The 12272-nt window shown below is 48.3% G+C and overlaps 1 protein-coding gene across 1 annotated transcript in view; it reads left to right on the top strand.

Moving 5' to 3' along the window:
- LOC141204940 (uncharacterized) overlaps window positions 1–12272 on the top strand; it is a 231570-nt gene that overhangs the window by 162492 nt on the left and 56806 nt on the right. Inside the window, 3 exon segments of the mRNA XM_073663980.1 lie at window positions 9102–10302; window positions 10738–10878; window positions 11000–11132. Of these exon segments, the coding sequence (XP_073520081.1) occupies window positions 9102–10302; window positions 10738–10878; window positions 11000–11132 (1475 nt within the window).

The following is a 12272-nucleotide window of genomic DNA, read 5'->3' as shown; positions in this document are numbered from 1 at the left end:
CAGCAACTGTCTGATCGCGTCTGCTACATACAGGGGACCAGTAGATCCCCTGTATGCAGCAGAAATGCTCCTGTACTATGAGCGCCAACCACTAGGTGGTGCTCATAGTAATCTTTACATGACAACCACTGGGGTCTGCTGCAGACCCAGGGTTGTCATGACCACCCATCGGTGACCCGCGATCACGTGACGGGGTCACCGATGGGCGGGGCTAAGGCCGCGCTTCCGGCGCGGCAATGTTAAATGCCGCTGTCAGAGATTGACAGCGGCATTTAACATGTTAACAGCCGCGGGTGGATCGCGATTCCACCCGCGGCTGTTGCGGGCACATGTCAGCTGTAATAATCAGCTGACAGGTGCCCGGTTCAGTGCTGGCTCAGGAGCCCTCACTGAACGGGGGTGATGGCCTGGGGCGTACTAATACGCCCTGGGTCGGTAAGGGGTCAAGAGTACTTTTCCCCAAGACAGCAGTGAGGCACACAATGTGCATCGCAGTTCTAGACTTCCAATCCTGGGAACGTCGAGTTGTCAACGCAAAAACATTAGCAGCAACAGCAGGGGTAAGTGGCACAAGCAATTTCAGTAAGGTGTTTCACACATTCTTTAGACCAGTTCGTGCACCAGCAGAACAGAGTACAAGTCTGACTCATAATGAACAACTCGAGAGGATGGTGCAGGAGTATCTCGAGCTCAATATCAATGCCATAAGAGGGGTTTGAACCCTTATGCATTTTGGGCTTCAAAAATGGAAGAGTGGCCTGAGCTCACTTATCACGCCTTGGAGGTTTTGTCATTCCCGGCAGCCAGCGTTCTCTCAGAACGTGTCTTCAGCGCTGCTGGTGGTGTCATGACGGATAAGCGCAGCTGGCTTTCCCATGAAAGTGTAGACCCCCTAACCTTCAACAAGATGAACAAGTCATAGATCTCCAATGAGTTTTGCACCCCAATCGCAGATTGTGCAGACTAGGCAATGGTGTAGTTTTTAGTCTGCTGCATTGATCTCGCATTATTGCAGCCTGTGACACCTTTGGCGTGCCTACTGTGCATGCTGTTGCTACTGCTGCTGATGTTACTACCAATTTTTTGAAATGTGGAGACTCCAAGTTGGGTCTCCGTCTGCTGGGTTGCCTGTAGTGGAAGGGGTGTCAGAGCCCCATTATACTATTTCTACTATGGTGAAATTAATGCCACTTTAGTGGTGTATGGCAATAATTTTTAGAAATGTGGAGACTTGTGGTTGGGTCTCCTTCATGTGTGTTGCCTGTAGCAGGAGGGCTCCCAGACCGGCAGGCCTGCACTTACTTTCAATCAACAACCTTTGTTACTATTCTTAAATTTTTCTACTAATGGTAGCCTACAAAACTGATATTTGTGCTACCTGAGTGTGGCTGAGCAGAAAAGCAGTTTGCGCTGTGTTACGGGTCCGGATGGTGGAACCTCTGTGCTGCGGTGCAAGGAGGGACCAGAGGGGCGTGACTAAGTACCTACTCGGCCTGACCAAGGTCGCACGGCAGGTAACTGGCAGGTGCTTCCAGGTAAGCAGGCTGGTGGACACGGCAGGTAACTGGCAGGTGCTTCCAGGTAAGCAGGCGGGCAGAGCCCATAGACAGACTGGCGGGCTGGACTGTAGACAAACTGTCTGGCTGGATTGTAGTCAGACTGGCGGGCTGGACTGAAGAACAGGCTGGCAGACAGGACTGACTTACAGAGGGACCTGAGGGCTGAAGCAACAGTAAAAACACAGAGCAACAACCTTGCACTGACACCTCCATATTGGAGGAGGTGCTTTAAATAGGGAAAGTCCTCCGGCCATTGGACGGGGACTTTTAGGACGGCGTGCGTGGCCCCTTTAAGAGGGAGGGAGCGCTCGAGCGCCCTAAGCACAGTGCCCGGGAAACTGCATGCAGCAGCAGGGAGTCCGGAAGATGCCGGACCAGGACCACGGCGGTAAGGGGGCAGAGATGCCGATGCTACAGTACCCCCCCTTTACGCCCCCTCTTTTTTAGGCTTGCAAGAAATTCTTTAAGAAGAAAGAGGGGCATGGATGTTCTCCCTGGTTCCCAAGACCTCTCCTCTGGGCCAAACCCCTTCCAATCCACCAGAAAAAAGTTTTTTCCTCTTACCTTTTTGGTGGCCAAAATGTTCTCTACTTCATAGATGTCCTCAGCGGAGACCGGAGCTGGGGTGGTACATGGATCGTCAGAAAAAGAATTAAGAACAACTGGTTAGAGGAGAGATACATGGAAGGAGTTGGGAATCCGTAAGGTGGCTGGGAGTTTTAGCTTGTAAGTCACAGGATTGATTTGGTTCAGAACCTCGAACGGGCCAATGAACCGCGGACCCAACTTATACGATGGTATTTTGAGATGAACATATTTGGAGGAGAGCCGGACCTTGTCTCCCAGACGGAATTGAGGCTGATCCAGACGTCTCTTATTAGCATGTTTCTTCATCCGCTCGGAGGACTGAAGAAGTGCGGATCTAGTGTCTTCCCAAATAGCAGAAAATTTGCTGACCTGAGACTCCGCGGCAGGATTGTCCACTGAAGAAGACACAGGAAACGCAATCCGGGCGTGTTGACCGAAGACCACAAAGAACGGGAATTTGGAAGAAGACTCACTCTCATGGTTGTTATAGGAGAACTCGACCCAGGGTAGGAGCTCAACGCAATCGTTATGGTGAGCGTTGACGAAGTGCCGAAGGAAGCTTGTAAGGACCGGGTTGATACGTTCCACTTGACCATTGGACTGAGGATGATAAGCTGAGGAGAAATCCAAGGAGACATCCAGCAGCTTGCACGTAGCTCTCCAGAAGCGCGAAGTGAACTGGACCCCTCGAACAGACATAATGTGGAGGGGTAGGCCGTGGAGGCGAAAGATGTGATGGATGAAGTCCTTAGCCAGCACAGATGCAGACGGGAGACCAGGCAGCAGGATGATGTGGGGCATTTTAGAAAAGCAGTCAGCGACCACCCAGATGACAGTACAACCGGCAGAAAAAGGGAGATCCGTAACAAATTCCATAGCAATGTGTTGCCACGGAGCAGAAGGTACGGGAAGAGGAAGGAGACGGTCGGCTGGAAGATGCCTGGGCACCTTGTTATGGGCACAGGAGGAACAAGCCATGACGAAATCCGCAACATCCTTGAGTAGGTCAAGCGGAGCCACGGTCATTACTTTGGAGGGGTCGATGATATGCAGAGGCTCCTCCTCTTGGTCGGAAGACAGGAATGAGCAGGATAGAGCGTCGGCTTTAATGTTCGTGTCCGCAGGGCGGTAGTGTAGAGTAAAGCAGAATCGGGCAAAGAACAGAGACCACCGGGCCTGATGCGGATTGAGTCTTTGGGCGTTTTGTAAATAGGCCAGGTTTTTGTGGTCAGTGTAGATGACCACCGGGTGCAGCGCCCCCTCCAGCAGATAGTGCCACTCCTCCAGCACCAATTTGATGGCTAGCAGCTCACGATCTCCTATGGAGTAGTTGCGCTCGGACGAGGAGAAGAGCTTGGAAAAGAAGCCGCAGGTTACCATTCTCCCGAACGGAGATATCTGGGTGAGCACCGCTCCAGCGGAGGAAGCATCAACCTCCAGGAAGAACTGCTTGTTGCAATCCAGACAGTGCAGCACAGGGGCAGAGGAGAAAGCTTGTTTAAGGGAGACGAAGGCCTCCTCTGCTTCGGAAGTCCATTCCCTGGGATTTGCTCCCTTACGGGTGAGTGCGGAGATGGGAGTGGTCCGGGAGGAGAAATGAGGGATGAAGAGGCGGTAATAATTTGCGAAGCCCAGGAATCACTGAATCGCCTTCAACCCCTCCGGTCGGGGCCACTTTTAGACGGCAGAAACCTTCTCGGGATCCATCTGTAGACCAGTCTCGGAGATAATATATCCCAGGAACGGAAGGGAAGTCTGCTCGAAGAGGCATTTCTCAAATTTTGCATATAGGCGATTCTGCCAGAGCCTTAGCAGAACTTGACGAACATCCCTCTGGTGTGTGTGCAGGTTCAGAGATAAGACCAAGATATCGTCCAGGTACACCACCACGCAAGAATACAGGAAGATGTCGTTAACCAGCTCCTGGAAGACGGCTGGGGCATTACAGAGACCAAAGCGCATCATGCGATATTCATAGTGACCGTCCCGGGTGTTGAATGCCGTCTTCCACTCGTCTCGTTGGCGGATCCGGACCATATTGTACACCCCACGAAGATCGAGCTTGGTGAAGATCTTCGCGCCTTTTAGGCAGTCGAACAGCTCTGAGATGAGAGGCAGGGGGTACTTATTCTTGATGGTAATCTGGTTAAGACCCCTGTAATCGATGCAGGGACGTAGTGAGCCGTCTTTCTTCTTAACAAGGAATAATCCTGCTCCAGCCGGGGAAGTAGATTTCTGGATGAATCCCCTAGCAAGATTCCTAGCAAGATTCTCTTCTATGTACTCAGATATGGCCCGGGTCTCAGTCAGTGACAAAGGGTAGATACGGCCGTGGGGATGAGAAGCACCGGGTACCAGGTCGATAGGCCGTATGATCGCCCAATGAGGTGGTAGTGTCTCAGCCTCCTTCTTGTCGAAGACATCCGCATAGGACCAGAAGGGTGCCGGCAGACCAGGTAGATTAGCCGGAGTAGACGGGGGTCGAGCTGGACGAACCGGAACCAGACAGCACTCAAGGCATTCCTGTCCTCAACGGAGCACCTCACCAGATCGCCAATTCAGAACGGGTTCATGTCTCTGTAACCAGGGTAGACCAAGCATGAGCGAGTGAGAGAGACCAGACAACACATGAAAGGAGATCCTCTCCGAGTGCAGCATTCCCACATGAAGGGTTAAAGGCTCTGTGACGAGCAAGATGGTCTACGGAAGAAGTCTCCCATCCACGGAAGCGACTGCCAATGGTTCAGCCAGACGTATGGTAGGAATCTGATACCGATCCATTACAGCCTGTGAAATGAGATTCCCAGCGGCTCCGGAATCCAGATGGGCAGTCTCGAAGAAGCGGGTCTCACCATTGGAAATGGAAACAGATAGGGTCAAGGACGGAGAGGATTTACTCTTGACTAGGATGACCTCTCCGAGCGGTCCTAGACACTGGAGTTTCCCTGCCTCACCAGGCAGGATTGGATCAGATGCTCTTTACTACCACAGTAGAAACAACTCCCCTTGGCTCAGTGTGTCTCCTGGCTAGACTTGACCTTCTTGGTTTGGTCAATTTGCATGGGCTCAGGCGAACATGCCCGGGGAATTGCTGGTTGAGAGGCAGGCTTTTGGAATACAGGAGCGAGACGGGGAAATCTTCTCTCCCGGGTAGTCTTCTTGGCACATTCCTGAAAAAAGGATGTCAATCCGGGTAGCTAATGACACCAGGTCGTCCAGGGTGGTAGGGATGTCATGACCGGCTAGCTCATCCTTGATCCATCCGGAAAGACCCTCCCAGAAGGTGGACACCAGGGCCAGGCAAGCTCAGATGCGAGGGTTCGAAGATGTATGGCATACTGGCCGACGGTGAGACTCCCTTGGCGGAGACGGAGAAGTGACGAAGCAGTAGAAGATTTTCGTCCGGGCTCATCGAAGACCTTCCGGAAGGCAGTGAGGAAAGCCGGAAGATCAGACACCAGGTGATCCCCTCTCTCCCACAGAGGGTTTAGCCATGCCAATGCCTCCCCGGTGAGGGGAGACATGATGAACACCACCTTGGCCCGGTCGGAGGGGAACTGATGTGCCTGGAGTTCAAAGTGCAGCGTGCACTGATTTAGGAAGCCCCGACATAAGACAGGGTCACCACCAAAACGTGGAGGCGCAGAGAGCCGGGATCCAAAGTCGGGTGCCATAGCGCCAGTAGGTTGAGGTGCCGCCGTAGCGGGTGCCGCTCGGCTAGAGACTGACACAGACGGGGTGGACAGCGTGTCCAGGCAGGAATTGAGATTCTGCAGATAGGTCAGGATAGTCTCCTGTTTGGATCTCTGACGTGAGACCTCCAGGTACAGGTTAGAGAGCGAAGGAGCCTGGGGGCCACCGGGTTCCATGGCCCGTGCAAACTGTTACGGGTCCAGGTGGTGGAACCTCTGTGCTGCGGTGCAAGGAGGGACCAGAGGGGGGTGACTAAGTACCTACTCGGCCTGACCAAAGTCACACGGCGACTCCGTGAACCAGGGAGAGACCGAGCAGGGGGACCAGGTGCCACTCTGGGACCGACCTTGTATGAGAACAGGTGACTCCTTCGGGTCAGATGGCAGGAACAGACCGGTACAGCGGATAAGCAGGCTGATTCGGCAGATAGCCAGACGGGTACTCCGGGTAGGCAGGCTGGCGGGCACAGCGGGTAACTGGCAGGTGCTTCCAGGTAAGCAGGCTGACGGGCACGGCACGTAACAGACAGGTGCTTCCAGGTAAGCAGGCTGGCGGGCATGGCAGGTAACTGGCAGGTGCTTCCAGGTAAGCAGACTGGCGGACACGGCAGGTAACTGGCAGGTGCTTCCAGGTGAGCAGGCGGGCAGAGCCCATAGACAGACTTGCGGACTGGACTGTAGACAGACTGGCGGGCTGGAATGAAGAACAGACTGGCAGACAGGACTGACTTACAGAGGGACCTGAGGGCTGAAGCAACAGTAAGAACACAAAGCAACAACCTTTCACGGGCACCTCCATATTGGAGGAGGTGCTTTAAATAGGGAAAGTCCTCTGGCCATTGGCCTGTGACTTTTAGGACGGCGTGCGCGACCCCTTTAAGAGGTAGGGAGCGCGCGCCCTAAGCACAGTGGCCGGGAAGCTGCGTGCACTAGCAGCAGCAGGGAACCAGGAACGCGGCGGTAAGGGGGACAGCTTCTATGCCTGGCAGGGGGCAGAGAAGTCAATGCTACATGCTGTTGCATGTGGTATCAGGGCTCCCAGCACAGCAGGCCTACACCGTTCCTTCAGCCACCTCATCTTAAATTGAACTTAAATTCAAAGCTGTAAATGCTGGCCTAGACCCCGATACCTCATGCATGGCCCATGGCTGACTACTGCTGTGCCATTATAAAATTTCTACTGTAGGTCAATTAATGACTCTTTTCCTGGTGTCAGCCCCTAATTTTTGGAAATGTTTGGACTCCAAGTTGGGTCTCCTTCATGTGGCAGGGCTCTCAGAGCACCAGGCCTACACCTGTCACTCATCCATGTGCTACTGATCAATGTTTAAGCTAGAAATCCTGCTCCAAACCCTGTCCCAAGCCCTGTCCCAAGTCCTGTCCCAAGTCCTGTCCCAAGTCCTGTCCCAAACCCTGTCCCAAGCCCTGTCCCAAGCCCTGTCCCAAGCCCTGTTCCAAGCCCTGTCCCACGCCCTGTCCCAAACCCTGTCCCACGCCCTGTCCCAAACCCTGTCCCATGCCCTGTCCCAAGCCCTGTCCCAAGCCCTGTCCCATGCCCTGTCCCAAACCCTGTCCCACGCCCTGTCCCAAACCCTGTCCCACGCCCTGTCCCAAACCCTGTCCCAAGCCCTGTCCCAAGCCCTGTCCCATGCCCTGCCCCAAGCCCTGCCCCAAGCCCTGTCCCATGCCCTGTCCCAAGCCCTGCCCCAAGCCCTGTCCCAAGCCCTGCCCCAAGCCCTGTCCCAAGCCCTGTCCCAAGCCCTGTCCCATGCCCTATCCCATGCCCTGTCCCAAGCCCTGTCCCAAGCCCTGTCCCAAGCCCTGCCCCAAGCTCTGTCCCAAGCCCTGTCCCATGCCCTGTCCCATGCCCTGTCCCAAGCCCTGTCCCAAGCCCTGTCCCAAGCCCTGTCCCAAGCCCTGTCCCAAGCCCTGTCCCATGCATCCATGCTCTGCAATTATACTATTTGTATTCGGGGTCAATTGATGGCACTTTTCCTGTTCGGCGAGCATCGGGACGTTCGCCGATCTGCACCGAATCATGAAAGGTTTGCTCATCTCTATTTAGAAGTAGGGTCCGGTAATAATCTAGTCAAAACCAGGTAAGAGCTTAACTAAAAATTAGTAATAACAGTTTTGTTAATTTGGCGCATACACAATGAACTATGTGACCCTGTGGACTTAGCGAAGCATCTCCACCAGCGCAATCCGTTAGTCCCTACTTTAGCGTCTGCTGTTAACATCACCGTCTTATATAATACATACAGTCTTGGCAGAAAGTGGATTTTGGCAACAAGGTGCCAACAATTTTGTCTGGCCTATTTTTGGACTTTTTTTTCTTTCTTTTTATTTTTGTGTTGTTCCAGTACCCAGAACAGAAATAAGCGAGTGTATAACAAAACAGGAGAAATACTTCATTTTCTGGAATCATTTCAAGGGCGCCAACACTTTCGGCTATGATTGTATATGGAGAAATGTGAGACAATATAGAGATTAAAAATACAATTTATTAGAACGCAATTGAGAACACATAAAAATACAAAAAGTCATTTAAGAGGGATAAACGTAATCACAAAAAACAATAGAGTGATAAGTCCTAATCATACAGCCTTAAAGGGGTATTCTCATCTCCAAAATCCTATCCCAAAATATAGTAGGTATAATAATAATAATAATAATAGCAAATACCTCCAATTAGAAATGTGGTATAGTTCTCCTGATTTTCTATGTCACTTACCCCATGTGCAGGGCATTGCAGTAGCTTAGGTATCCATGGGTATGACCACTAGCAACTAACTGTCACTATATGAGTGGTAGTAGCCATGGATACCTTATCTACTGCAATGTTCTGAACATGGGGTAAGTGACGTAGTGAATCAGAAGAACTATACTACATTTCTAATTGGAGATATTTGCTTATATTATTATTATTATTATTACACCCACTACATATTGGTATAGTTTCTCAGAGCTGTGAATACCCCATCTTACATGTTTTTATGGCGTGTATTTTTATCCGTTGCTTTAGATTGTAATGTAATAAAGCTTATTTTTAATCCTCCTTTTATTGCCTCAAATGTTTCTGCCTGTATGTATTATGTTCGTCGATGGTACGTTAGGGGTTCAGTACCATGGGATTTGTGCACAGGTGGCTCACCACTGTCTTAGGTCATAGTTTCATTATACTTTGATTTGTATAGAGAAATGTTATAAAATATAAGGCATTGATATTGAAAAATAATAAAATCAGATTTATTCTTGGCAGATGACTGTGGTGTCAAACCAGATACCCATGAAAAGCGTGCCATTATTCCAGCTATACCTCCAGCCCTTCAGAGCAAAAATCAATCATCTGAGCCTTTTCAATCCGTCATCTACTTGGATTCATCACAGACTGTTAAGCAAAATGAAAGCCAGAGAAGGGATGTCGAACATCAAATAATTCCCACAGGGAAGAAACCATTTTCCTGTTCAGAATGTGGGAAATGTTTCGAATATAAATCTAAATTCCTTAGACATCAGAGAATTCACACAAGAGAAAAGCCATTTTCATGTTCAGAATGTGGGAAATGTTTTATATATAAATCTAAATTGCTTACACATCAGAGAATTCACACAGGAGAAAAGCCGTTCTCATGTTCAGAATGTGGGAAATGTTTTGAACATAAATCTACATTGCTTATACATCAGAGAATTCACACAGGAGAAAAGCCGTTTTCATGTTCAGAATGTGGGAAATGTTTTAACCGTAAGTCAAATTTACATACACATTACAGAAGTCACACAGGGGAGAAGCCATATTCATGTTCAGAATGTGAGAAATGTTTTGAACATAAATCTAAATTGCTCTCACATCAGAGAATTCACACAAGAGAAAAGCCGTTTTCATGTTCAGAATGTGGGAAATGTTTTATCCGGAGACAAGACCTTCTTAAACATCAAAGAATTCACACAGGGGAGAAGCCATATTCATGTTCAGAATGTGGGAAATGTTTCAACCAGAAATCACATTTCCTTATGCATCAACGAATTCACACAGGAGAGAAGCCATATTCATGTTCAGAATGTGGGAAATGTTTTTACCAAACGTCACATTTGCTTACACATCAAAGAATTCACACAGGGGAGAGGCCATATTCATGCTCAGAATGTGGGAAATGTTTTAGGCAGAAACCAGATCTTCATAAACATCAAAGAATTCACATAGGAGAGAAGCCATATTCATGTTCAGAATGTGAGAAATGTTTTAAAACTAAATATAAATTGCTTATGCATCAAAGAAGTCACACAGGAGAAAATCCATTTTCATGTTCAGATTGTGGGAAATGTTATAGTTTGAATTCAAAACTTGTTGAACATCAGAGATCTCATACAGGAGAGAAGTCATATTCATGTCCAGAATGTGAGAAACGTTATTCCCGGGAATCATATCTTCTTCATCATCTAAAAACTCATGTAGGGATATAGCAATTTCCTTGTTTATTAAAATCATTTTGACAAATTTTACAAGAAAAAAAATCCAACAGTTACAGTCAAATTAAAGTCACAGTTTTAGAAGAGAAAGAGAAACAACTTTCAGCACTAAATGATGATTAGGAAATAGAGATGAGCGAATTTTCTGTTAGTCCGTGTCATGAAAACCACTAACGCTGCCACCAATCCTGGACCTAAGGACGTGGACACAGTGGAAGCCTCTGGCCTACAAGTGATTGCAAAGCAAACTTCACAGCACACTACATATGGACCGGGACACTGCTTGTTTGTGAGGTGCCAGGGCGTGGAGAAGCAGCATTTTTCCCACGACTACCGCCCTGGGCACCATACACTGCCACCAGCCGCGGTTTTACAACGCCAGCAAGTCGCCTTTACTGGGCAACACACTGGGACTTATGCACATCCAGCTTTCCCAAGCTCCTGAGCAGTTCACTACTTGCACTCTGGCTACCTGGTAACACAACCAAGCTATTTTCTCTCCCCGAGATCGTGGGTTCGTTAAAGCAACGAAAAACAAACATATTAAATGTTAGATTTAATATCCAAAAGTAACACAGTGCTTAAAAAAGTTACAAGTCAACCAATAACAAAAAGTCATACCTAAAACAAACAGTATAATAAAAAGAATGAATAAACCTTACATGACTGGACCATGAGATTTCTTTGCAGGGAAGATGCCACCGAAAAGGTTGTGGTACTGAACAAGCATACGCATGTGGTTCTTCGGGATCTGACCTTGATATACGGTAGAAGAGATGTTATAATGGGTCTCATCAGACCCCTCACTCCCCTTTCCGCTGAGGTAAGAAGGAGACGGCTTATAATATTTGATTCTAATCCAGTTTTTGTTCTCATTTCTGATGTGGGTCATATTTTTTTCCAAGGAACATTCCATAGAAACAATATGGCCGTCATCTATACATACCACACATGACATTTATCTATTCATAATTCGGGGAGATATTGTGCTCCTGTAGATTGCCAGTTACCAAAACTTTTGCAATTTTACCCAAAGGTGCAAATCTGCTCCCCGATCATGGATATATCCATGGATTCTGTAAAACTAGAATTATAATATAAAAAAACCTTAAAATATTGTTCTACATTCTCCCAGCTGGGCAGTACAGACAGAGTGACTGCACAAGATGAAAGCCCCAGTCCCTGCATTTAATACCCATGTGCCACTGGAGCCATACAGGGACACATCTGATGGTCCAAATAGTTATCCAACAGTGACAGCTACCTGTTCATTACTCAGTATACAGACTCCATGTCTGCTCTCCATCAGATAACCTGCTTCAATTAACTGTTCACAGCGGGTGGTGCAGGCAGTGATCAGATGCCCCCAGCCTTTGATCTGCATAACTCCATATATGACAGTCCAAATCAGCCAAAAAAATTGTTTTCTACCCAATTGATTAGTTAAAAATTGAAAATACTCCAAACTCTCCATTTCCCTGTAAAAGACGTGTATTAAACTAAGGTTTCACAGGACCATATCCAAACCCTTTAAAGCCCTTTCATGCAAAGCTAGCCTTAGTAATGTCAAAATTATGCTTTTTGCGTTACAGCCTATAATTGTCACTGGCAGATGACATGGTGCGTGTTTCCTCTATATTACCCCATCCTTTACTACTAATATTACTGGGACTGTCTGTGGTGTTTAAAGTGGCACCTTATTATAAACTGATACCCAGAACTGAACTGCATATCAGAGATAAGGCTACACTAACACTTTGTAATGTAGTAGTGTTATGTTCCTGCGAGTTCATGCCTCTTTTAATACATGAGAATATTTTGTTGGCTTTAGAAGACACAGATTAATATTAAATTGAATTAATTAATATGTGTTTTGCAAGTATAATCCAGATCCTTCTCTACCAGTGACTCTCCTAGTTTAACTTCCCTGAGCATACGATGACAGCAGATTATTACACCCAGG

This window comes from Phyllobates terribilis, unplaced genomic scaffold, assembly GCF_046119375.1.
Source record: "Phyllobates terribilis strain yellow unplaced genomic scaffold, ASM4611937v1 Scaffold_136__1_contigs__length_4911898, whole genome shotgun sequence".
In the NCBI taxonomy this organism is placed as follows: domain Eukaryota; kingdom Metazoa; phylum Chordata; class Amphibia; order Anura; family Dendrobatidae; genus Phyllobates; species Phyllobates terribilis.
The sequence above is the reverse complement of the archived record's forward strand: the minus strand, read 5'-3'. Positions and strand labels throughout refer to the sequence as shown.